General features: G+C 38.8%; 3 protein-coding genes across 3 annotated transcripts; 1 reads left to right on the plus strand and 2 right to left on the minus strand.

Annotated features, from left to right (window-relative positions):
- Nucleotides 1–2,364: 2,364 nt before the first annotated feature.
- LOC107098591 (regulator of G-protein signaling 5-like) lies at nucleotides 2,365–5,188 on the plus strand. The gene is made up of 5 exons (XM_015396351.1): nucleotides 2,365–2,537; nucleotides 2,616–2,672; nucleotides 2,752–2,804; nucleotides 4,613–4,776; nucleotides 4,868–5,188. The coding sequence occupies exons 1-5, from the start codon at nucleotides 2,494–2,496 to the stop codon at nucleotides 5,033–5,035; spliced, it is 486 nt and encodes a 161-aa protein (XP_015251837.1). The 5' UTR covers nucleotides 2,365–2,493; the 3' UTR covers nucleotides 5,036–5,188.
- A 5-nt stretch (nucleotides 5,189–5,193) lies between these two features.
- LOC107098592 (chromosome unknown open reading frame, human C19orf53) lies at nucleotides 5,194–6,334 on the minus strand. The gene is made up of 3 exons (XM_015396352.1): nucleotides 6,182–6,334; nucleotides 5,892–5,947; nucleotides 5,194–5,813 (listed from the first exon to the last, which is right to left on the minus strand). The coding sequence occupies exons 1-3, from the start codon at nucleotides 6,270–6,272 to the stop codon at nucleotides 5,682–5,684; spliced, it is 279 nt and encodes a 92-aa protein (XP_015251838.1). The 5' UTR covers nucleotides 6,273–6,334; the 3' UTR covers nucleotides 5,194–5,681.
- Nucleotides 6,335–12,483: 6,149 nt separating this feature from the next.
- On the minus strand, nucleotides 12,484–25,401 carry mri1 (methylthioribose-1-phosphate isomerase 1). Its single transcript, XM_015396363.1, has 6 exons — nucleotides 25,053–25,401; nucleotides 20,313–20,536; nucleotides 18,477–18,646; nucleotides 18,217–18,393; nucleotides 17,925–18,149; nucleotides 12,484–13,871 (listed from the first exon to the last, which is right to left on the minus strand). The coding sequence occupies exons 1-6, from the start codon at nucleotides 25,182–25,184 to the stop codon at nucleotides 13,738–13,740; spliced, it is 1,062 nt and encodes a 353-aa protein (XP_015251849.1). The 5' UTR covers nucleotides 25,185–25,401; the 3' UTR covers nucleotides 12,484–13,737.
- Nucleotides 25,402–26,127: the final 726 nt, after the last annotated feature.

The raw sequence follows: 26,127 nt of genomic DNA on the forward strand, positions 1-26,127 counted from the left end.
TGCGTCCTCTACTGCGCATGCGGGACACTTGCGTTGCATGACTGCAGTTCACACAGGAGATCACATAGAAGTCGCATATATTTGAAAATATGAGCGGCAACGCAAAAAAAAAATTTATTTCACAAAAAAAAATCAGAATTGAGCATCAAGGCCTGCAGTGTGAACATAGCCCTAGATGACTTGCAGAGACACATCATTTTCTCTTTACCCCTTATAACATAAAATCAAGTTCTGAAAAGAGCATGAATTCTGTACTTATCATCTTTGATGTTAGTATATTGATGTGTATAATTACCCACAAAATTATTATTTTTTTATATTCCTCTTGAGAGTATTACTACTGCCACCATCTGTATTAGAGGGGAAAAAATGGTAGGGGTGGCCAATGATTGGCTAAGGGTGGCCATGGCCATCCCTGGCCCCCCATCTAGCTCCACCCCTGCCTAAGGCAAAAAAAGATGGCAATATATTTAAAAAGTACATCATAATGAAGGGAGGAAACAACATTTAAAATAACCCCAAATAGAGCTAAATTGACAAAAAAAAAAAAAAAAAAAATACATATAATATGAAGGGAGACTTTAATGGTAGAGGAAATTACAGTTTGACAATAACAGCAGAGAATAGTTAGAACAGATGAAAATACCTTTATTGTCCCACAATGGAGTAATTGTGGTGTTTACAGCAGCAGCGTTTATAGCAATGGACCTTACAAGGTGTATAGAAATAACAGAATAAGTGACAGAGTTAAGAAAATAAACAAAATACTGTACTGTACAATGTTTTTACAATATAAATGCTATAAATCTGGAGAATAAATACCGTATTCAATATACAGCTGTGGACCTTTCTACAGTAATGGATATGTGAAAAAAAGCCACACCAGAGATGTGCAAAAATGACAGCAGAGAGAAACTGCAAAAATCAGCATGAATGTAACAGCTTATTGAGGTTGTTGGAAACAGTGGTTATAAAGTCTTACAGATGCTGGAAGGAAGGATCGGTGATAACGCTCTCTGGTGCATTTAGGGTCCAGCAGTCTGTTACTGAACTTTCCATGCTTCATGCATGGGATGGGAAACATTATCCTCCAGAGATGTTAATTTAGTTAGGATCCTTTTGTTTCGCACCTCCTGCACTGAGTCCAGTGGGCATCCAATCACAGAGCTGGCCTTCCTGATCAGCTTATCCAACTGAATCAAAGAAAATCTTTAAGAGTGCCTCCTGCACTCCAAAAGACCTCAATCTCCTCAGTCTGCTCTGACCCCTTTTTTTGGGAGCCTCAGTGTTGTAAGTCCACTGGTGTCAGTGGGGTGGATCTTCAAAATTCACCACCAGATCCTTGGTTTTCCCTGCATTAATCAGGAGGTGGCTCCACTCAGTTAGGGTAGCCATCCTAAAATTAGACGGTGGTGAGTTTGATTTCAACTTGTGCAGTTGTTCCCCGAGGCTACTGTATTAACTTCAAGTACCGTAGTCTGTGTGTGCGGTTGTATGAATGTTCAAAGGAATGTGTCTCTTTGGTACATTGTTTTGAGTGGTGAAAGAAAAAACAATGAGACAAATTCTAAAGAGACTGACCGGAAATCAAAGCTTTTCCTTCTGCAAAAAGGGAAAACAAACCTAACAGAATAAGCAAAATTGTTTAGCAATATAGAGGATTCTTAATCAATCTAAACTGAATACAAAGAATGAAAACATCCCCATAGCAATATGCTGCCACCACTGTGCATCACTGTGGGGAGGGTGTTATACTTTATAAAAATAAAACATTATGTTCCTTACATTTCAAAACATGCCCGCTCTTTGTGTTGGTCAGTCACAGTAATTACATTTATGTGTGTGGTTTTAACATTAGAATATGCATGTAAGTTAATGGTGTGCACATTTATTATGAGGTAAACATCTAGCCACTTCTGTAAATAAGGTTTTACATAATTTCACCCAACATGCATCACTTCTTTCATTTCCTATGGTTTCAAGGCCCAAACCAAATTGATTGACTAACAGCTACGTCTGAACCACAGTGGCTTGACCTTCGCTGCATGGTTCAAAAGCTTGTCCATTATGAAACTCCTAGTGAGCTCTCAGACTGTGAGGCTGCCTCTCCACCTGCCCAGTCTTCATCACTTCATTATCTTTTTGCAGAACTCTGCAGAATGATCCATGTTTGGACCAGCGCAACCCTTTATGAAAGCAGCAGTGTACCCTGACTAAGAACACACAGCGTCCTGGTTCTTTAATTTTCCTTTCATATAGACTGACCTGCTTTGTGTCTTCTGTTGACAGGTCTACCTGACCTGTGAACATGTTCACATCTCACCCCCGAACAGATCCCAGCTCCACACCTGCTGGTCTGAGAGCAGCAGATTGACAGATTAGATAAACCACATCTCTTCTACTCTATATAAGAGCTGCACTTTAAAGTGCGGGAGGCAGACTGACAAATTATTGACTGTAATAATATCCTGATAAGAGCTGAATTTTTAAAACATGTGTAAGGGACTCTCTTACCTGCCTTCCTCCTGCTTGGAGAGGTAAGTGTTCATCAAGGATAATTTGTGACTACGTTGTTGAATCTGAAGTGTTTATAATGGAGTTTCATGTGTTTTCAGGGCAAAAGGGATGCGAGTGAAGCTGAGCCATCTGGCTGAGATCCACCACAAGCAAAAGTAACCAATCTAAGCCTTTTTACCAGTTTCATTTCTGGCAGTAAAGACGATTTTCTAATAATTTATTAATATTTTATAGGGTCCAGGATGGAAAAATCCTGCAAGATCTGGAAACTCTCCTGAGCAGCAAAAGTAAGACTCTCCATTTCTGTTTGAAATCTAGTTTAGGAGTGTGTCGTGGCACCATTCATGCGAAGAGAAAGCCCCAATTGCAAATAAACATACATATTTAACAGTTCATGTTTCTATATATTATGCACGGTCAACCTTTACAGAAAAAGAAGCATTTAATGATCATTCCTTGAGGTTTATTACAAATCTGACAAATTATACCCATATATTGCAACACCCATTGCATAAGGAAGTTAAAATAAAGTAGAACTAAATCTTGTGATTCATGTCATTATGCTTACACTTAGATAACATACTATATGCACATGATTTTAAGAATGAATTGAAATATTTTTCTGTGTTAATAGCATCTATTTAGCTGCATGTGTTGATCACTACTGTCAATGTTTCATTTATCTATTGCTCTGCATTTTATCCAACATAGCTTTGTGTTGGAGTAAAATAAAAAATAAATACAACTTTTATTGATGAAGAAATAAGACAGTTGTGATATTGTTAATTTGTCCAATAGACTGATGAGAATCCTACATCACATGCTCAGTTTAAACCATCTTTGCTCCCACAGGAGAGAACGATCCATCACATAATTCCTTCAAGGAAAATACAGATAAAAAAGTATAATTTATATAATGATTACCTTTTTTATGATTGCATCTACACTGTTTGTATGAACCACTTAACAGCTATGTAGTTTGAATCAGCTGTTTCTTAGCTTCTAACAGGCATAGACAACTAATGTTTTAAGCAAGCACGGCTGGTTTAATGATGGTACTAATGGCGAGGGACAGGAGCGACAAACTGCTGCAAATTGATCTCTAAAGGCTTAATCTAATTGGGTATATCCTACATCTTCTCTTCGGGTATTTTTTTTTTCTAATGAGACAGACAAATGAGAAATAGTTAAATAAGCCAACAATTTGATTAAAGAAAATTGCATAAAGTTGTATTCATTTTTAAAATGTTGCTATTGTATCTGTAAAGTAACAACTGTTGCAACTGTCCCCACTCTCCCCTAAGCAATCTAGTGTCTTAAATAGAGGCAATCTTAATAAATTTTAAAGAGAAAAAAAACAATTGTCATTTTCTACTATACCCTTTAGATCAATTGATCTAGACATCATACATTTTTATCTGAGTGTAGATAAGACCCGACACAGAAACCTTCTTGGTCTTTATCAGAAAAAAGAGTTAAAAGAAACTAATCTTACCCAATTCAACAATCTTCACATTAAGTAATGCAGATCAGTTACAAACAAACTTCTGTGTTTCTGGAACTTTGTTGTAAAGTTGCTGTTGAAGCAAATTTTGGAATCATATATCTGAGCATTTTTTTCTATTACGTGTTTTTTGCTGGTTCAAAAAAAGTTTAAGGATAAGACAATGATTAAGAAAATATATAAAACCTGTTTTTTAAATTATCTTTTTATTTTGAGAAACATGTTTGGTTAAATAATAGTTTAAATTGTTCAATAATCTGTTGTCTTTCGCTTAACATCAGAGTAAACATTCAGATATCTGTTGCTCTGTAAAAGTCGTATGAGGATCTATAACCTCAGAAATACTGTCCATAATTAAGACTTTCTGGTTTACATTAACTGGTAAATGTTTACAGCTTTGAGAAAAATTGGCTTTGTAAAAACTCTTGATAAAGAAAAACAAGTTGTTAGGATAGAGACATCATCAGCTGGCAGGAGGCCAAACCTGCAGCCTGTGTCTGGAGATCTGGCTTTAGTGCTTTTCCTTTCATGTTTAAATCAATTTCCTCTAGCTGCTCTGTCCTTTGTGTAACTTTGTCCCTGTCCTTTCAGTTGGCCTTCAAGCCTTTCGAGGTTTCCTGCGTTCAGAGTTCAGCGAGGAGAACCTGGAGTTTTGGCTGGCCTGTGAGGACTACAGGGTTTCTCCTTCAAAAATGCAGAAGATCAAAGCCATTAGCATCTACAACCAGTTCATCAACCCCGACGCCCCGCTGGAGGTCGGTGCAGAGGGATGCAGCGCTGAGCCTGAAGGATGTATAGGAATAATCAAGCCTGTTTTGACCACCTTTGTTTTTTTGTTCATTGCAGGTGAACCTGGATGCTGAGACCCGTGAGGCTCTGCTGGCGATGATGGACTCTCCGTGTGCAGAAACCTTCAACAAGGCGCAGCAGAGGATCTACAGCCTGATGGCCAAGGACTCCTTCCCTCGGTTTCTTCGCTCTCATCACTGCGCGGAGGCCATAAAGGCCTTTTAAACTTTTTACCAGCTTCACAAACAAATCTTTTCGATGTATCATTTATTCTAGCATCTTTTTAAGTCATGTATGCCTTATTACATGCTGTTGTAACATTGTAGCATCATAATGCTTACACATAGATGCAAAAATACATCATTTCTGAACTGCATAAGCTACTCACATTTAAAAAGATTCAAATAAAGTCTTGAATAAATAAAAAACACTAAGTGAGCTGTGTGTGGATTCATTCAACATATTCATTTGACAAATGAAGCTTTAATTGTATAGAAATAACACAAAATTCACCACAGGGATTTTGAAGACAGAGTTTGTCCCTGTTTAAACTAAGATCGGATTTGTGTGATCCCATTTCAGCTGTCTTAGAAATCTTCCTTTCATCCTGAACAATCATTTATGTGTCAGGTAAACATCAGGACTCCTTCATACAGGTTGGTTTCGGCAAACGTTCTCTAATCTGGAATGGGAAGAGTTTATTTCACTGTACAAAGAAAAACACTTTCCTGAAAGAGGAGAGAAACAACCTGAAGATAAAACAAAAACTGAAAACCAGGCTTCCACCAATCCGCCGGCGACCCAAACAGAGGTTTATATAAAGTCCTCAGTCCACAACCTGAAGCTGATGGGATCCAGGTCTGCGATGGTCCTATTTGGTGCTGGTTCCAGGCTTTCCTTTCACCTCAGCCCCTTTAACCACAGCCAGAGGCTTATGGAGGGAGGAACTGGCCTTCTGGGTCACCTCCTGCTCAATCTTGTTTCTGATGGCAACCTCCAAGCCCTATGGGGGAATAAACCACGATGAAATCAAAATAAAACTAACATCTTTATACATTAGCAGATTGGTATTTTTAATCACCTTCTTTAGCTTTTGTTGCTGAACCACTTGGGCCTTTTTAGGCGCGATAACCCTTCCTTTAAAAAGAAATAAATTATATAGTTGACCAACATCTCGGTACGTTTATGTACTTCATGTTATGTAATATCAAATAAAATTTAGCTGATAAAATAGAAAATTCATTGTATTAAAAAGATAAGTCTAAAACATGTCTATAAGACATGTGTTTGGTCACATGTTTATGTTGAGTTATGGCTTTTCTTTCTTTTCGTGGACCGAAACTACAGTCATAATTCAGATTAAAGTCATACCTCCTTTCTTTGGCCCCTTCGGTTTGTTTTGTTGGTGTTTCTTTGAGGCTCCGGGACGCTGAGCCTTGAATTTCTTTGAGCCTTGAGCCATTTCTACTGAGAACGAATACTGACTGCTTCTTCGTCACACCATTCAGGCGGTTAAAGTCCGAGTTGATCTTATTAGCGCCCCCTACTGGTTCATTAGGGCAAGCTTGAATCACTTTTGCATGTATTCTATATAATGGTCATTAGTAGACAACTTTTCGGTGCTTATCACTACCAACACGTACTAACTACATATTTTTATGTCAAAATGAGCATAAAATTAAGAGGTTAGATTTATTATTCTTGATAAAATATTATTCTTGACGTTTATCAGTTGAATGTTCCTCTCATTTAAATACTGTATTTTTTAAACAAAGCAAATGATACAAATTCAAGGTTTCTGTTTTCTGCACTATTCTCTAAAACACATCCTTTAAAAGAATCTTGCACAATAATCCGTCATATATCTCATTTTAAATTTAGATGATTATGGCTTACAGCTAACGACAATCATACCCCCTGCCCCCTTTATACATTTTATTTATTTTATAAAATTATTTATAAAACAAATAAAAATGATAAAGAACAGTAAAATATGTTATGGTCCAAGTAATTATTCAGATGACTGCTGGCTGAACAGCTGACAGCATTGAGTGTAGTAATGTGTTGTTGCAGGCAGCTTATGTTTTCTTCCTTTTCTTTTTCATACTTAAATGTTTAAGGTAACCAAGCCATTTCCTAATAAAAAAAAACAAAAAAAAACACAAAAGCAAAGTTGACTCACTTAAGGTCATTGCCAAAAAGGGCACAAGGGGCTAGCCTTACACAAACCAAGTAACATCTAATTTTTTTCTGCGAGTGCCTTAACAATAATGCTATGGATCTCCCCTACAGAAATGGACAGCTAAAACTGAAACCCATTCAGCAGCTAGATCTGTGCAGAAAACTACAGAAATCACATCTCCTGAATCCACCCCTTTGATTTTTGCACAGTGTTTCAAATGGATGCACTTAAAAAGGGCTACATTTATTTAAAATGCAGTGTCATTCCAGGTGCATTCAGTGCGTGGAGATTTCCAAAAATTTTTCTTCAGCCCATTACAACCACAGTCTTCATCGTATTTTATCTTATAGACCGACATGAAAAAAATGCATCAATTTAAATTGAAAGGTGTGCAACCATTATCTAATCAGTTAATCTGATAACTAATGGGGGGGCCGATAATCTGCAGATTGCAATCTCAACAAAATTTCCAGCCCAAACAAAAAGACAAAACAATTAATGTTTCACTGTTTTATTCTTTTTTTTTTCTGTATCCATGTGAAAGAAAAACCTTTTCCTTCATCCAGTTTGGACCTATTTCCACATCACAAACTTAAACAGAGATAAAGTGATTTTCAATAAAGACAAATTTGCACTTAAAGAGGCCACCTGAACAACACTTCCTCCACTGTAATTCATTTTTCCCATAACCCACGAGCACCTTGCTTTGATCGAAGTCAATGTGAATTTTTGGCACCACAGAACCTGTTGGTGTTTTAACCTTTCAAACCCAGCGATGATGCACTGCAGCTTCAGGACATGCTGTGAAACTGTTAATTCTGCTAAAAATCCAGAATCTATTCACAAAAAAAGCATCACTTTGGGTTAAAGAGCCGATAATAATTTCACTCTGGGTTCCAGCGCCCTGCTGCAGTGAGTGCTCGTGTACAGAGTCCATGCAGGCAGACGGAGAGGTAGTGTGTTTGGCTAAGGAAGGCCTCCTCAGCGTGGCGTTCTAATGGCCTACTTAGAGTCACAATGATAATCAGGGATTTAAACAGAACACAGTCAGACAGGTATAATTACCATTGACAAACAAACACTGACCTCCCCTCCCTTCAAAGAAAAAGAGACGGGGTTTGTAACGGATTAAACATGTTCATATTTGCTACATACTTGTGGAGATTCATCAAAAAAGTGCCTCCGAAATGTCTAAAACTGTACAAAACAAAAGAGACATTTGTTCTTTACGCTGGCATATGACCAAGCTTTGTGAGCTGGTTAAATGGGAGAGCAAAACACAGTGAGACATCTTTTTATAAAACATATGATAGAGTGATAGATACTATGATTCAAAGTTTTTTTTTTTTCTGGACAAAAACTGCATTGAAGTTGCAGGTTAATATGAAACCAACAGCAAAATCAAGACAATAAGGATTATTAGTGGGAGCCCCCCTTTAAATTTTTTAATCATATAATGTTTATATGTTGTTTAAAAAGAAAAATTATTTAAACTGTAACAGCAACAGACTGATTGTCTACACCTATGCTCCACTGTTTATCAATCAAGCCGCTGATATTTGTAAGGATTACAGTGTAAGGATTTTCAGAATAAAAGTCCACCATATGAGTAGCTGGGCATTCTTCAAAGAAAACAGCCTCCAATTTGGTTTCAAGTAGTTAATTTAAGTTGAATTAAAAGCTGCCAAATTTTGAAATTTTCTTTTCTCCAAAAAACAAAAAAAACCTTTTAGATAGCTTAAGATGTTAAGGTAAAATGCTAACCATTTATATAACATTGTGAGCAATTTTCAAGCAATTTGAAAAAATAAAATAATTTCAACCCACCTACGATATGTTTAGTTTCGCCAATTTCTTTAAAAATATTCTCATCTCATAAGCGTCGCTGTGTAATCAAATCATAGAAAGGTAGCACATCCTCTTAAAACAAGAGTCCCCTCACAGGGTTTGGCTTTCTACATATATATATATATATATATTTATTTATATATTTTATTCCTCTAACTACATCACAGTGCTACACATGGATACACATGTTCAGATAATCAACTTAAAAATGTATATGTAAACCTTAGTTCATTTTTATTTATTTTTTTTTACAAAAATGTTGAGATTCTCATATTTATTGTTTGCTGATTTTAGCAGTTTTGATTCACCTCTGAAGTGGGATCCCCTATCTGTGAATGACATGTAGACGCAGGCTGGAGGACCAGTGGGAGGAGCTAAATGATGCGGATAAAAACACGAGATGATCAGAAACGGCACTATGAATATTCACCTTTCTCCACATTTAATGGTTTGAAAATAGTTAATATTGGAACAAAGACCCACAGAAAAAATATGATAAATTATTAGAATTTCCCATCACTTAATTCCTTTAACGTTTACTAATTTATATGGATGGCGGCCATATTGAATTGGCTTGCAGAGATAAAAACAACAAAAAAAATCCTCAGTGCAGAACAGCTTTTTGTGGAGGAGGTTTGATGGTATGGAAAGAAAAAGGCCTCCAGTGATGGAGGCAACTTCAAGGCAGGGAAAGGGAGACAATATTCTGCAAAAAAACCTCTTTAGTTTTCAAGCCACAACTCTATCCTCCCAAATCTCTGTGTTCTCTGCTCTAGATTGGGATTCATCAGAGACTACTGCAAGAAATCTCAGAGAGCAGATCCCACTGGTTTCCTACTTTAGCTCTGCTCCAGCGTGGCATCCATAGTTTATCCAAAATCAAAATTCAGATACTAATCGAGCACAGCACTAGAAATAATTGTCAAAAATATTTTTTTCAGCTCCTGAAATGCTCTTAAAGGAACAAGAAAACTGGCAACTACATCTGATCAACCCTTAAAATATTTAAGTGGCGGTTAAGTGGCTAAGATCGGAGTTATTTCTAACCGTGTGATGATATGAACCTGATATGTAATTATCCTGAACCTAAAGAGAACAGAAACGAATGTGTGGCTTTGAGTGGAAGCTCAGTTGAAGGTCTGGGGGATCAGAATGAAACATTGATTTAATAAAAGAGGGAGGACGAACCCAAACAGCTGAAAGCACATTCTGCTGTGAGCACAGAGGCAAATAGTCACCAAGAGTCTGAAGCCCTACGACAGAGAGGGCTTTTACATTCAGATAGTGAATGGAATTGCCGTGTTTGTTGCAGCACTTATTTTAAAATACATTTACTCCCCGAATACACACCTGGAACCTTAAAGGAACAGTCCACCTTTGCTACGGTCAGTGCGGTCAAACCAGCTGGATAATAAATAGCTACCCAACAAGTAGATGTTTAAACCCTTTTTGTTTTACATAAAATTTGTAATCCTGATTATTGTTTAATCATTTAAGAAATTCAATTTTAGAGATGCACAAACTGACATGACAAAATAAAAATTTCTCTCAGTTGGCTCTGATGTGCATCTGAAATACTGAAAAAAAAATCCCACCATGTCTGTATTTCCCTATTGTTAAAGCCAACTGCTGCAATTTTTTGTCTCGCTCAACAGTTTCCAAGTTTAAGAAACTGAGGGTCAGTCAGAAAAAAAGGTGTTCTTGTGTTCAGACACTTTAAGTCCAGCCTTCTCCATACCATGTTGATGTGCCCCTGGGCAAGGCACCTGACCCTAAATTCCCTGTGATGTGCTCATCAGAATACCAATATGGAAGAGTTAGTGCAAAGTGCTATGAGTGAGCAGTCAGAATAGAAAAGGTTTGTTTTTTTAACGGCAGAGGTAAGCAGTTTCTACATGGCAGAAATGTGAGCTGTTTACAATCCAAGGAAATTTAAAAGACTATTGGCAAAGAAAGAGTTGGGAAATCCAGGACAGACCTGATCCATTAAGTAGTTGTGTGTCATTTTTAGTTAATGGCTTTTAGAAAATCATCCTAATGTTTTATTAGGGGTGGACCAATTGATAGATTGGCACAACATTGCTGGAGACAGGCAAACTCTTGTAGGATTGGCTTATCAAAGGGTGGAGATAAAAACAAAAAGATTTTTTTCCTGGTTCATGAGTGTTTTTTTGTTTTGTTTTTTTGCAATTAATAAAAAACAGATAGAGGTGTATAGGATGCATAAATAGTGATGTTTTAACTCCAGGGAGAATGGAGTGGAAGATCAATAGACAGATCAGTGAGGCTTCTGCTTTGATGCATACATTTCACTGGTCTGCTGTGGTGAACAGAGGGCTGAGTGAAAGGCCGGAGCTGTCGATTTACCTGTCTGTAAGTAAAATCTGGATCATGATCGAAAGGAGATTCCAGCTCCAAGCAGGTGAAAGAGGGCTTTACTCTTCCTTAGAGATATCGAAAGAAGCTCCGTCATCTGGAGTAAAGCTACTTCTCAAAATTGAGAGGAGTCAGCTGAGGACATCTTTTTCAGATGTCCCCTAAACGCCTCCCTTAAGAGGTGTTCCAGGTGTGTCCCGCCAGGAGATGACCCGGGCGCTCTGGAGGAACTATGCCTTTTGGCTGGCGTGGAGGCCCCTCATGCTTCCCCTAGCAGAGCTGCAGGCGTCTGCGGAGAGGGAAGTCTGGGAGTCTCTGCTCAGACTACTGCCCCTGTGACCCGGCCCCAGACAGAGCAGAAAATAATGAATAAGGTTCAATTGAATTACATTTTTTAATTAATAGTGGAACTATTTGAGTTATTTTTATCTTATTTTTAGTAGCCTTTGTGAAAAGAAAAGGGAATCTGACCTGGCAGGTGTGACCTCAAAGAAAGCAGCACCAACCTCTTCTCCAAAACAGCTCTACATGAGGCTGAAGGAGCTGAATGACAGCTGCAACCCATCAGGCTTCATAAAGGGACATAATCCAAAGACTGCAAAGAAGGCTGCTCAACTGGCTGAGCGGTTTGTGGTCGTTAGGCGGAGGAACCCCTGTGAGCTTTCTAAAGCTAGAAAAAGGGACGCTCACAATCGACCTCCAGCCCAACAGGTTTCAGGGAAGAGACTCAAAATATTGGTACCTGGAAATCCAACCCTACAAGCCCGAGATATTGGGCTGTCACCCAGAATACTACAGCTGACTTCTTGCCCCACAGAGAGCCTTTAGAGGGAGGAGGAGTGGGTGGTGGAGGCTGCTACCACCACCTCAGCGTTAGTGATGTTCTGTCATTTATATTAGAAGTTATGGAAGGTGGTAATAATTGATTTATTTAGAGACAAAGTGCACACTTTGTCTGACTGGTTTACATACTTGTTTTCTCTTTGAGGTTCTGCAAATACAGACCAGCTGGATGTGTTGGCCTTAGTTACTTTTGCTACTTTAACATAAAACTTTATCATTTCCATTTATTATTCAAAGGAAGTTTTGCTTTATTCATTTATATGTTCCTTCTGTTAATTTTTTATGCTTTTTGTTACTATATTATGTTGTAACTTCCTTATATGGCAAGTTTAAAATCACTGCACCCCTAATTAAGCAGTCTTTCCTTTTTACTGCAGTTTTGTTTGTGTTGTGCTTATTTGACCTTAGTTGAATTTGACCTAAATCATTAGATTTATGTTTGCATTTGAGTTTTAACTGGTGTTAAATTTTTCTTTTGGCATTATTAAATTGAACTTTGCCACATTTTTGATTAACATTTGTCCTCGTTTATGTCAGGTCCCTAACAGATGCATTTACAGATTCAAGACCTTTAATGCTTAGCTTTAAAAAATAGGTAATAAAGTAATGGCTTTAAACAAACCTTTATTGGCTATTTTCCAATATTTTATTAATGGATAATGATTTATTATTGACAAGAGTTGTAGAAAACAAAAACTTCCATTTAAGATTTAACTATTCCTTAAAAGGTTAGGCTTTTATAAAGTTCCCACCCAGGCTCCCTGTGTCCCACATACTTGTTGGTATAATGAAAGTATATACGTGTGGTATATTACAGCACAGCCAGTGAGATGAAGACATGAAGTGAGGTATCAGTACAGCTGTGTCCTGTAACACAGGACAGCTTGGCAAAAAAAAAAAAAAGGAGAAAAAAAAAGGGGGTTTATTTTCTTGTATCACCAAGAAAGGCTGTGTGTCAAAGTCTATGAGCTATAATCACAATTAGAGAAGAAAAAAGACTGACACTGAAAAACATAAATTAAATGTTAATATAACATTTCAAATAGCAAATCAGATTTTTAATAACCATATTTTTTGGTTAAAATAGCAATACTTTTTTTTTTAACTAGCAGAGGTTAGTTTTCTACATATGTACAGACTACCAGCAGGGAGTAAATATTTACAATATGGTAGCAGCATTCTGAAAACCACGACTGATATGTTATCAAAGGAGTTAGTCCCTTTTTTTTTTTGTTTTGTTTGTGTGGCTTTATTTTTTCCCCCCCATCAGCTAGTCATTTACTTTGCCCAATTGAATTAGGATGAGTCAAGCTGAGCTCCGTTTGCTGCAGAACCTGATTGAAAAGAGTTTTTAAAAAAACAGGGAAATGAGATGCGGGATGGGGAAGAAGCGAGACGTGAAAATTACTGAACGAGAATCTAAAAAGAAAGAGACTGCTTACATTTTGACCCCCTGCTCTGAAAAATCCTGTCTTTTTTTTTGTTTGTTTGTTTGTAGCTGGCAGATTAAAGATTTTTGGACAGTGCACCACTGACACGTTACAGCGACTGTGCATTGATTAAAACAAAAGCAAACCACAAACTGTGCACCCTCAGTGAAGACAAGAGTGTCCTTTAGAGCATGTGACGTGGATGTGCAGTAGTGCATCAGGGCCAGCAGGAGGCGAGGGGAGGCTTTCTAGAGCGCGGTGAGGCGACCCGTGAGCGCCGCCTGGAGCTCTGACGGGAGGAAGACCCCAAGCTCGGTGATGATGCCTCCAGTGATGAGCTGGTGAGGCGTCACGTCGAACGCCGGGTTCCACACCTCGACACCTGCAGCGAGGGAACGGTTGGTATGTTACACATTATCTTTAACTACATAATAAATAAAGACACATCAGATGAATTTGAGCATCTACTTCTAGGCATTAACTCCATCTCTGCACAGAATTATATTATTAGTTTAAATACACATAGGATCCATTCAGAGGAACATCAATATAAAAAAAGATCTAGCAGCTGAGTAACTTTCATTGGGGTATTAGAAAACAAAAGATTTAGAGAAACAAAACATTCTGTTTTTGGCTGAATAAAACAACATTTTTTTCAGATAACCACTTTATATATCTTGATGCCACTACAGACTGTAGCAAAATGCTTTCTTTTTTATAGTTTTTCACTCTGATCCAAGAGATTTACCTGTGTGGATGGATAATAAATAGCTGGGTGTCCATTACAAATCTGCAAAAACTATATCTATATTCTGCTAATTCCACAAATACCAAGTTTCATAATGGCGGCAGTTCCATTTAATAACAAATACAATTAAAATGGCATATGAAGAAGTTTGTTCACGTGAAAACTGCAAACTTAAAGTTTTTCTGATGTGACATCCACTGTCCTCATAAAATTCATGACTTGTAAACCACTGTAGTGAAGTATTGATTTATACATAAATCTTTTCTTTTGCATATTCTTTTCACTGCTGCCAAGTGTAACTTGTACTCTACAGCTCAGTAATCTATCCACAGAAGTAATCTGCTGAGTTGCTGGTAGAAATGGGAGTTCTGCTGCAGACTGTTGCTTTAAAGCTCTTCTATTATTCTACATTTGAAAAGAAAAACTATTATCAATAAGGCCCCCAGAGAATGTTTTTGCTGTTTGTGGAGGAAAGTTGCTCCGAGATTCGATAGATAGCCTTTACCAAAAAGGTCTTTATTCAGCCTTCCACCAGATGAGCTCTTTTGGTTTTCCATGCCCTTGTTCTACTGTAGGCCACGCCCCCCACAACCATGACATTAGTTAGCAGTGGTTAGGTGCTCCTTAGTAAGGTCTCCAATTTTACATTTCTCAGAAAAACTGCAGCTTTGTCTGTGGGCGGAGTGTTCAGTGTTCTGCATATAGCTTCTCTCCTCAGCTATCTTCATCTTTCCATCATGCTTTTTAAATATACATATCCTCACTAATAGACCCAATCAGAGAAAAGCACAGGTTTTGTACACATATGCAAGCTTTATGTGTCAGCCAAATAGACACTGGCATAGAGAAAACACCTGCTTGCTGTCTTCCTAATGTTCTGCAGAGACAGAGTTAGCAGGCCTGGTTCTCAAATCTTTGGCTTCTTCTTCTGAAGACGACCACAGCTGCTGCCAAGTCAAAAGACTGGAAGAAGATTTAATCAGCACCACGGCCCTGGTGTGATCCTCAAGTCCCATCATGAAGTTATGTAGAGAAATCCTGCTTATCTGCCGCTAATTCTTTCTATAATTATAACAAATTGATTTTTAAAGTGTTTTTCCAGCACTGCATCCTGTCTCCGTTACATTGTCTGCTCTACATTACTTCTAGTTGTGAGGATGTATGTGCAGAAAATGCTGCAAATAGAAACTGCAAAGATCAGAAGCCAACAGTCAGTTTATGGAGGCCCAAACAGCACAGGGATTACATGTTTGGCACTTATTCTTTACTTGGCAGCCCTTCTGTAATCATTTAAGATTCAAAATTTAAAAAAAGTACTAAAACACATTTGTACATTTTGACTTTCTTTTCTAACAGTAGGTATATAAGTTGTTTTTATTTGATCAGTTTATAGCATACATTTTTGTTCTAACTAGTGAGAAAAAACAGAAGTGATATTGTTTTTTTTCCTACCATAAAATAGGCCAATTTTATATAAAATACATCAACTTGGCCCAGGGCTCATTAGAACCAATATCTTAATGCCACTGCACTTATGATAAAGTACCAAATGACTATTTTGAAATGACTTTCAAACAGCAACAGTAACATGACTGCAGAAGAAAAGAGCAAAGAAATCTATAAGCACCAATCTTTCAGCCCTGGGGCTTTGGACTTACTGAAACTGGTTTAATTACTGAGCTGTCACTGCAGCACAATTGGTAAAAAATCCAGTTATTCAAGTTATTTGGCTCAAATAGAACAAAACCACAGGCTAGACTTTGACTCTAAGGACTTTTGTCCTCTAAGGACATTTGTGTGCAACCTGATCAATGCATTTGCTTTGTCTGCAAGTCAGCACAAAAATGCAACAATCTCACTTTACAAGTGGAGAACTTTGGAAGCCCTGAAGTCTGAGATAAAAAGGCTAAAAAGACGGACTTTTATTCACCTCTGTCTGTGATCTAATGAACAATTAAACTTCACCATCAGGGCTGCAGATATTATTATAGTAATTGATAAATCTATGAACTGTTTTGTTTTTGGTTGATCTAAAAAAGAGAAACTTTTAGTAACTTCACAAAAAACAAGCAAATGTTTTGATAAAAAAAGAAAAGAAAACCAACATGTGCTGCTCATTTCAGCTAAGATAAGACAGAGCAGGGGTATCATTTCAGTCCTACTTTTTACAAATGAGAAAAACAACATTAGGATGAAACTTATTAATTCTTGTAAAACATGGAAACATTATATACAAAAGAAATCTAATCTGATTTACATAATGTCTCACAATCTTTACTCACTATTAGCACTAGTTTTATCCTCCCCTTTAGGGCAATAAGATTAACAGTCATGTTATCAAATCTACATGCCAGTAAGACACTCAGGCTGCATACAAAGATTACTGCATCCCGCTGCCATATTGTTTATTATTTTTGCCTTTTACTGTTTATTGCTAATTTATTAACATGTATATTTCTACAGTAACATTGCATGTTTGAAGGGACAAAACAAAGAGGTAATGAGCTAAAAGTTAAATAAAGATGCCAAAATAATAAAGAAAAGTTCAAGATTCAGTGTGAAAAAGCGCAAAACAATTAGTTCATTTTAATAAACAGCGCTGGGGCTACAGTCTGAGCATTGGTGTTGACTGAGGTAGATGCTAAAGCTGCAGAGGCATTTAGAGTAGAAGGATTTGTGCAGGAAAGTCCTTATTTATCAGTAAGTAACTCTTCAACCTTCATAAAACATTTTCATAACTTTTGTGATTATACGTCGACTTACAACTAGTTGAATGACACCTCTGTTATGGTCCAGGAGGGTCTGTATCGCTTTAACAGACACTAAGCAGTTTTGAGGAGGGTGGCAGTAACCCTTCCACACAAAACAAGCACAAATGTGCAAACTGCTTTATGGCATACGTTGCTTCCCCCTTCCCCATAAAGACGGAAGTTGTTGCAACTAAATTTCCATAAGAGACTGTATATTCATGCAACTAGTTCAGGGTTGATATTAAGGGAATGCAGCACCTTCCTGCTCACTGTGAAAATCTATAAAATAAAATATCTATCAATTTTAAGGTTCAAAACTCATCAGAATATCGAGCCGGGTTAGGTGGGGGGAAGGGGGTGAGCCGGCGGTGCAGGAACAGAACCAAAGTTAAACATTTCTTATAAACATCGCCATTGTTTTGCCAGTTTCATTACCCTTATCACCAAATGAATAAAGCACATGTTAGAGAGGCTTGAAGTGGATTTCATTCTTTTTCAACTAAAGATCTAAAAATGTTACTTGTAATAATATTCAAGAATCATAGATTAAAGTACAAGTTGTGAACTATGCTGCTTTTATCCTTTGTGGACAAACTTCCTTAACCCTGAGTTTAGTACTTATTTTTTGTATTTTAGATAAAAATAATAACCAAAGGTCCCAGTCAATCTGAATTTAGAGTTCCCTAGAGACTGTTGGTCTTGTGCAACTAAAATATATATAAACTGCTGTGCTCCGTTTGGCAATGCTGGGAACTCTCATGTGATTGGCTCAGGAACCAGGAAGTAAACACAGGCTACACACTGTTATAGTTTGAAAGGAGAAAGGCTTGACATTCTTAGTCATCTGAGATGGAAGTAAATCCATCCCAGATGACTAATGAGATTGATTTCACAGTAATCTCTCTCTTATTTTTCCTGATCCACTCAAGCTTCCTACCTGGTGCAGCGATGGGGACTCCGTTTATACTGGTGAGCTCCTCAGGGGGTCGGACTTCAATGATGATGTCCCTCCCGCTCTCAAGACTCAAGTCACATGATGTGCTGGGTGCAGCTACGTAGAAGGGGATCCCATGGTGCTTTGCAGCGATGGCCAGCTGGTAGGTACCCACCTTGTTGGCTGTGTCACCGTTTGCGACGACCCGGTCAGCACCAACAACCACAGCTGAGGGAGGAACGAAGGGGTTAAGTAATGAAGCAGAAAAATGTGACGCCGTCTTCAAGAGTCTTACCTGAGATGTTCATTTCCCTCATGGTGAGTGCCGCCATGCTGTCAGTGATGAGCGTAGCAGGGATTCCCTCTGCGACCGCCTCGTACGCAGTCAGCCGGGACCCCTGGTTGTAGGGCCTCGTCTCTGTGCAGTAAACGCGCTTCAGCCGGCCCAGAGCATGGAGACTTCTTACAACGCCTGCGCACAGAGACGGTGTTACGACCATAGGGACAGAAACACACACAGGCTTCTTTAAATCGCATCCAAAGCTCCAGTCTCACCCAGCGCCGTGCCGTAACCGGCCGTGGCCAGAGAGCCGGTGTTGCAGTGCGTGAGGATGGTCACAGAGTCCCTCGGGACGCCGGAGAGGATGTGCTGGGCTCCATAGTTACCGATCTTCCGGTTGTCGTTAACGTCACGCTCCAGCATGTCTTCAATCCATGAAATTACACTGCAGGAGAGGAAGAGAAGGAGGGGTGAATTCAGAGGTGGGAAGAGAGAAGAGGCTGTCTGCCACTGCAGAGTTAATGTGTCCATTTAGTGGACACATTAACGCACTAAGTGCAGGTTCATTACTGCTACTCGTTTCTCTACTCTCCTGCTTTAGCTGTACCACCCAGTCGTCACATTATACAAAGAATCTCTTTGGCCACCCTTTTCATGAACTGTAACTAACAAAGTGTGGACTTTTCACCCTGATTCACCTGTTATTTCAGGTCTCTGACTAACCAGTCCTCCTTAAAATCAGTCCTCTAGGGCCACTAACCTGCAGGTTTTAGAGGTTTCTCTGCTCCAATACAGCTGATTTCCATTGATAGCTGATTATTAGGCTTTTGCTGAACTACAATCATCCGAATCAGCTGTGCTAAAGCAGGGAAACCTGTAAAACCTGCAAGGCAGCGGCCCTTCAGGATCTACTCTGGGCATGCCTGGACTAAATGGATCTCATCCTAGGTTTTTATTTCATACTGAGCCCCGTGAGCTTTGTGGCTGAATTTTGGAAATTATTCATTTAATCCTGAAGATGTTCTTATGCAGGTTACAAGTCAAATTATCAATAGGTCGGCAATACAGAGAGCAAACATGCTACCTTTAGCCTAATGGTTACGAGAAACATTTCTAAACTGGGCTAAATAAAACAAAAAAAATAGGTGCAAGATGCTTAGTGAATAATGTAACTGTAATACATCGATTAAGATAAATCTCTACAAAGATATAAACCTGCCTGTCAGAACATCGTAGTGGTCTCCTTAACAATTAACCTCATGTCGGACCAATATTTTCAAAGTTTCTTGCAGAACCTGCTCCAGGCAGTTCTACGTACTTGGACCCAGAACAATCATTTGATCTTCTTGAGCAGTTTTTTTTTTATAGCTGTCCTCAGTTGTTTGTGTTGTCAGTCAGAAACCTTTTGGTTTAGCTACTTATTCCCTGGTTGTTTTTTTCTGTTGTCTCTCACCTGCTCACTTAAGACGAGTGGTTGATGCAAAAGGTTGTTTCTGAACATTTGGGACAGAAGATACACAACCAACAAAAGAATAGAGGGACATATTCTAATCAAAATGTTACAAAAAAGCATCTGTTAAAACATTCGGAGCCAATTTATCAGCAAATGCAACCAGCAAAGGTGTTTTCCAAACTGTGGAAGGCATCTAATTTGTTGCTGGCTTTAAAATAACCTGGAGCTGATATTTCCTGTGGAAATCAAAGATTTAATTTTTCAGAAGTGCAAAGCACACCTTAACCAATTTGCACTTTAAAAATGTTACTGCCAGCCCTTTTTTTTAAACCCATATCATAGCTGCTAATGAACTGAGCTGCCATTTTAGGAGAACCCATAAAGGTGAGAGAAGGAGGTGAACAATTTAACGCTTAACTTTGGTGCAGTTCAGATGTATTCTTTTTTGTTTCTTTGCAGATTCTCTGTATCTGTTAGTCTAGGCAGCAAAATCAGTTCCTGGGGGGTCTCTGCTAAAGTGTGACCTTCTTCAGGGAATTCACGCAAAACAAAAGCATAAACACTGCATAACATATTTTCTTAAATGGTGTCAAAGGAATCCCAGTTGAACTGATAATGTTTCCAGGCATCCCAGCTTAATCATGCATCTTCAGCTCACCTCTCCCTGAGCTGCTCAGAGTTTTTCTCCATGCTCTCGTTCTCTGCAAACTCCATCAGCTCGCGGGCGGCTCTGCCCATGTTGACAGCAGTGGGCCTGGCTGAAGTGAGGTGACACAGGGACTCCCTGATGAATGTTACAGGGTCGTCGCCCCCAGCACCCGCCCGCAGCTCCACTGCCAAGCTGAGGCAGCCCACGATGGCAATGGCAGGAGCTCCTCGCACCTAGAAACGGAGGGAGAGGGTGGTTGTCACACCAAACCTGAGAGAGGCAGCCAGTGGTGAAAAGCACTGTTAACAAGTGACTAAAGAGCTATGGATCTGTCAATACAGTTCTAAAACTACAGCTCATGAGCTTGGAGCAGCAGAACGCAAACAGATCAACTGATTAAAAAGCTCATTAGTTATTAAAAAAAAAGAAAATTAAAAAAACTATCCACTGGATTTTGTTTCCAAGTTTGAAGACGTTTCGCTTCCCATCCAAAGGGGCCCTTTGTCCATCTTAATTTGCATGTTTTCAAAACAAAAAACAAGTCTTTGTTGGGCTACTGTATAAAACCTGCAACTCAAAGCTATTCCTGACATTTTGAATTGAAAAAGCTTCTTGGATGGGAAGTGAAACATCTTCAAACTTGGAAACAAAGTCCAATCGATTGTTTTTAATTGTCTTTTTTTGGAACGACTATGACCTGGATGACTGAGAATGTTCACCAGCACAAACTCATATTAGCTTGCAAAACTCCTAGTTTTACTCCATTTGAAAAAAACAGACAGAACAGATTTATCACCAACAGTTTGGTGTATTTTAAGAATTTATTTATTTTGATTATTAAAGCAAATTAAAATCCAAAGTTCTGTTTGTTATATGACCAACAAATATTGATTCATAAAAGTGAAGTTTCTGTACTACTGAAAAGTATTTCCATGTATTGTAGAATATGTTCTTCCAATGCTCCAGATGAATGACTGGATCAATGCAGTGTGCAGCAAATCAGCCTGAGGTTCAGGGTTCACAAGTGTTCACCACTACCCTCTGTAGAGTTAAAGAAGTGTTCTTGCTGATTAACTTTGAAAGTGAGTCGGGTTGAACTCTGTTCACTTTAAATAAGAAGCAACAGCAGGATTCTAAAGGGGTCTTGTATTGTTTATGAAGGGAATGTTTAATGAAAATAATAAGCAAGATTTCTTTTCTTCTCCTACAGCAGGAGTCTCAAACTGGTTCCACAAAGGGCCGTATGGCTGCAGGTTTTCTGTCCAACCAAGCAATAGCTCACCAGACTCCATTCACCACATGAAGTCATCATGTTCTGATTGGAGTCAGTTGATGAGACGACTGCAGTCTGGTGCGCTATTGCTTGGTTGGACAGAAAACCCGCAGCCACAGCGTCCTTTCTGGAACCAGTATGAGACCCCTGCCCAACAGGGAGGCTACATTTACTGTTGAATTAAAACAAAGTGGACTAACAGCAGAAAATGACATGAAATGTCCCCTCACTACTGATCAACGCTTTATTTTAGTCCAGCTCACAATATAACCGCTGTAGTGTGGTGTGTCTGTGTGTGGAGTCTCAGTAAACCCTAATACAACTTTTTCATTTACCATACAATTGCAGCTTTGAGTTCCTAAATGCCTGTATTGACCCGATACGGCATCACCACCAATCATTCCCTACTATTTTGCAGTGTGGAATGTTAGAACACTTAAGCAATATTACTTAAACTGAGAACAATGGTCAAACAACAGTAGATACGATAACTGGCATGTTTTTCATTAACCAATATATTAGATACATTTCAAACAGAATTGAAGAGAAGTGGAGTGTTTTCATCCAATCGATAATATCTGAAATTTTAGACGTAGCGCAAAATATTCCAATTAGGGCTGAAACAATTAATCGGATTAATGGATTATTGAAATAATTGTCAACTAATTTAGTAATCGATTAATCATTAACTGGAATGTAAAGACTGAAAATATACATATGTCATGCTGCCTGGAAAAGTTGAGATTAAGATAAAAAAAAGTTTAATTTCGCAATAAATCTTTAAGGAACCTTTGGTTACCTGATCATAAATTAACTAATCGAGAAAAAAAAATTGACAGATTATTTGATTTGCAAAATAATCATTAGCTGCAGCCCTAGTTCCAATACTGAATTTTTAAATACACACATTTTTTGGTACATCATGTAAAAAAAATTAATGTTATTAATATGTTACTTATATTCACTTCAATTCTTAAACAATAACTCAAATCCATAGAGGGCTGATTTAGTGAAGTAGATACTTTTAGAGTACATCATTTTGTATATTTATAAAGACGCGTCTCTGTAACACATTCCAGCCACTGACAAAGCTATAGCTTGCATTAAGAAAAAAATAACAAAAGAAACCCTTGGTAAAATAGCTCGTAATGTGTAAAATTTTAACAAACTAAATTTCACTAAAAACTTTTTATGCTTACTTAAGGTGCTTCTGATCACCTATTTCCGCCGCCGCCGGGTTCATGGATGCATTATAATCACGTTTCTTGATTACAAGAGATTTATTAAAACCTTGGCCCATGACTTAACCGTGGATTGCCAACTCTGCTTCCTGTTTACGACAGCCAATTGTAACGTCAACGTATGACGACATCACATACCCTCGTCAATCTGGTCCCTTGGGTGGAGATATGTCTAATTCTCATTTTGTTTTTTTAAAGACTTGGAAACGAAGTCCAGTGGATTGGTTTTTTGGAATTTCTTTTAAGTCTGAAGACGTTTCGCTTTCCATCCAGGAAGCTTTTTTCAATTCAAAATGTCAGAATTAGCTTTGAGTTTGAAGCTTTAGAGTGGACCAAAACAAAGCCTTGTTTTGGCTTAGAAAAGGTGGTTGAACCAGAAAGGGTCTGCCCCTTAGGAATGGGGAGTTTTTGTTGGCCTGCAATACTCAATACTAGGGATAGGAATAGAAAACCAGTTCCTGTTCAGAACCGGTTCCGTGTGTTCCAATTCCATGGCACCGTTTGGCAGCTCGCTTAACGGTTCTCTCAACTTTTCCAGGCAGCATGACTTAAGTCTTGTTTTTTACGCAAGTTACGCACACGGCATTCAGTAAGCAAGTACGATGTGACCAGGCGTAAGCCTGGAAAAAAAGCAAAAAAAATGGCGTCCCATCGGGTAAAGCGATAGAAAGTTTGGCTTCATTTTAAGGAAGGGAAAGATGGCAACAAGGTGCTTTGCAATCCTTGCAAAGTGGCAATTACATCCACGGGGGTAAATGCATCCAACATGCAGAAACACCTGCGCACACAACATGGCATACATTTTAACGAATGCTGTGTTTTTGATGCTTCCTGACAGAAGCTAAAGTTACGACCAGCATGGAAGGCAACTCTGGTGGTAAGTAGCTAGTTTTCTATCACTGGCTGTGCTTAATGTGGTTCCTAGTAAATCATATGCCATTTTAGAAATAAAACCAATTTCCTACCTCTCTTTGGGGTTATTAAACATGCTACGAAGTTGCTCCGCAGTTCAGGGAGCGAGAGAAAGGGGACGCTTGTTTATTTAAATCAGGGGGAGATGAGTTTATTTCCTGAAATGGTACAGCAACGCTTTTTCATTAAACGGATGCCTTCTCCATCAGATTTAGATGAATGTGATGAGACAGGTAGCCTGGCTGGCTCAGAGGCTGGCAGCTCCCGTTCACTGCCTTCCGTTTTCGCCGAGGCAGGCAGAAATAGGCGAAGGTAGACGAATGTCGCCGTGCAATTACCAAGTTCATTGTTTCACAGAATCGATAAGCGAATCAAAATGGCTTCACAGAATCGAATGGATAATCGAATCGTTTCACAGAACCGATAAGGGGATCAAAATCGCTTCACAGAATCGATAAGGAAATCCGAATCGTGAAAATCGTTTCAATTCCCAACCCTACCCAATACTGGTGTATACCTCTGAAAGGGGGAGTTGATAGGGGGAATTGTTGGCCTGGCCGATTAGGTGAGATGTTCTGGTCCCCTGTTTTATAAACATGACATTACTTTTTCCTTCCACTTAACTTTCCACTAGTATTATGCTGGTATTATTCTCAAAAAGTCAGATTCTTTAAGAGGGAAATTTTGATGCATTTCCTCCCTATGGAGGGTTTCAAATAAGGTTAATGATTAAATTTATTTTAATTATACATATTGCTACTTATGTATAATGTAAACTTTCGAGGTTATTGTTATACCTTTAGTCCCAAATCGTCAAAAAGATTTTTTTTACTGAATAAGTGAAAAAAATCTCTTTGATATTATAATTAGTGCACCTGGATGAGATCATCTCCTGCTCCTGCCAGGATCAGCCCAGAGTGGGAGCAGCAGAAAGACAAAAAAAAGGGAATAACTGCTGCGCTTTAATTCATAACACCGTACTGGATCTTCAATATTTTCCGTTCACTGGAGCTCTATATAATTTCCTGAATACGGGAATGCAGAACTAGAGCAGCCGGAGGTGTCCGTGAATGCAGCACAGGAGCAAAAGGCGAACAAAAAGACCCTGGCAAAGGTCATTAATAATTCATCAGCGATCTCTCCAAAGAAAGGAGATGGGTGGGATAAATCCCGCTTTAAAGCACATGATTTATGTGAACCACAACTATGAATGGAGGCTGGGTTCTCTGCAGGATGCATGCTTCACAACAACAATCAAATATGGAAGAGAGAGGCCGTGAGCGGAGACACATGTGAGGCAGAGCACAATAGAAGCCAAGCTACCTTCATGGACTTGATGGCCTGGTAGGCATTCTGCACCGAGCGGATGTCCTCATAGACGGTCTGGTGTGGCAGCAGCAGCTGGTTGAGGATCTGCAGGGACCCGGACCGGTAGCGGATCGCTTCCAGCGTCATGACCGAAGAAATGGAGGAGGAGGAGGGGTACAAAGAGAGCAGGAGAACGTCTCCCCTTCCAGCGATTATACAGAAATACGGGGAGGGAAAATAAGGGGGTGACGGTTGGACTGGAAGCCTCCACACACCGACAGGAACTGAAGGCGAACCACGTGTTCAACCGAGCAGGAAGACCTGAGCTCCGGATCCACGCCCACCAGAGGACCGCTGCTTGTCAGATTTTATCCAGCTCCTCTCCTCCTCCTCCCTCTTTGTCTGGGGAAATTTCACACTTGCTTATATTATTTACATAACACCAAAATAAAAGCCTTTCTCCACACAGCAGCGGGTCCATGCTGATAAAAAGATCTATTTTGGGATCAGATGTTATTGTTTAGGCCCAACCTGGAATACTGCAATATGAATTCAAATAATGAATATTACACAAAAGAAAAACAGAAGGTATTTTTTTTTTTTTTTTTCCCAAGATAATTTGATCAACTCTTGGGTTTTGGCCAGCTGGACATAAAGACCTTAACACTGCAGAATATCTGAAAAATAAACATTTTATTTCAATGTTTGAAAAATATTAACAGAAAGGGGTGAAGTTTGTCCACTATACCTTTTATTTACACATAATAGATGTTTAAATATATCCGTCTATTTGTTAGCAAAGGCTGCAGAAAATATAGTTTGTCTTTATTTAGAAAATATGAATGTTGTGCTCGTTCCTGTTGGAACAGTGTAGATTGACACTGAGGTTCTGGTGCTTTTCGGCCACCTCTTAATGTACATTGGTTATTGACCGGCCACCCCTATTAGGGTTTTCTGGCTAGGCCTCTGCTCCTTCAAAGTATTTCAAGCTTAGTCATTGGATCGGCAATGAACGGCAAAGTCTTGCCACAGATGATCAATTAGATTCTGGTCTCGACTTTGACTAGGCCTTCCCAATAAAATAATAGTC

Source organism: Cyprinodon variegatus, unplaced genomic scaffold, assembly GCF_000732505.1.
Source record: "Cyprinodon variegatus isolate N-32 unplaced genomic scaffold, C_variegatus-1.0 Scaffold792, whole genome shotgun sequence".
Lineage (NCBI taxonomy): Eukaryota > Metazoa > Chordata > Actinopteri > Cyprinodontiformes > Cyprinodontidae > Cyprinodon > Cyprinodon variegatus.

What these genes read in the sequence shown, in the direction of transcription:
- LOC107098591 (XM_015396351.1), top strand. Translation starts at nt 2,494, where the DNA reads ATGTGTAAGGGACTCTCTTACCTGCCTTCCTCCTGCTTGGAGAG. An exon ending in GAGATCCACCACAAGCAAAA is followed by an intron (nt 2,673 to 2,751) that starts GTAACCAATCTA and finishes AATATTTTATAG; the next exon opens with GGTCCAGGATGGAAAAATCC. An exon ending in AACTCTCCTGAGCAGCAAAA is followed by an intron (nt 2,805 to 4,612) that starts GTAAGACTCTCC and finishes CTGTCCTTTCAG; the next exon opens with TTGGCCTTCAAGCCTTTCGA.
- LOC107098592 (XM_015396352.1), bottom strand. Translation starts at nt 6,272, where the DNA reads ATGGCTCAAGGCTCAAAGAAATTCAAGGCTCAGCGTCCCGGAGCCTCA. An exon ending in GAAGGGGCCAAAGAAAGGAG is followed by an intron (nt 5,948 to 6,181) that starts GTATGACTTTAA and finishes TTCTTTTTAAAG; the next exon opens with GAAGGGTTATCGCGCCTAAA. An exon ending in AGCAACAAAAGCTAAAGAAG is followed by an intron (nt 5,814 to 5,891) that starts GTGATTAAAAAT and finishes ATTCCCCCATAG; the next exon opens with GGCTTGGAGGTTGCCATCAG.
- mri1 (XM_015396363.1), bottom strand. Translation starts at nt 25,184, where the DNA reads ATGACGCTGGAAGCGATCCGCTACCGGTCCGGGTCCCTGCAGATCCTC. An exon ending in AGGCCATCAAGTCCATGAAG is followed by an intron (nt 20,537 to 25,052) that starts GTAGCTTGGCTT and finishes CTCCGTTTCTAG; the next exon opens with GTGCGAGGAGCTCCTGCCAT. An exon ending in AGTCCCCATCGCTGCACCAG is followed by an intron (nt 13,872 to 17,924) that starts GTAGGAAGCTTG and finishes CCCTCGCTGCAG; the next exon opens with GTGTCGAGGTGTGGAACCCG.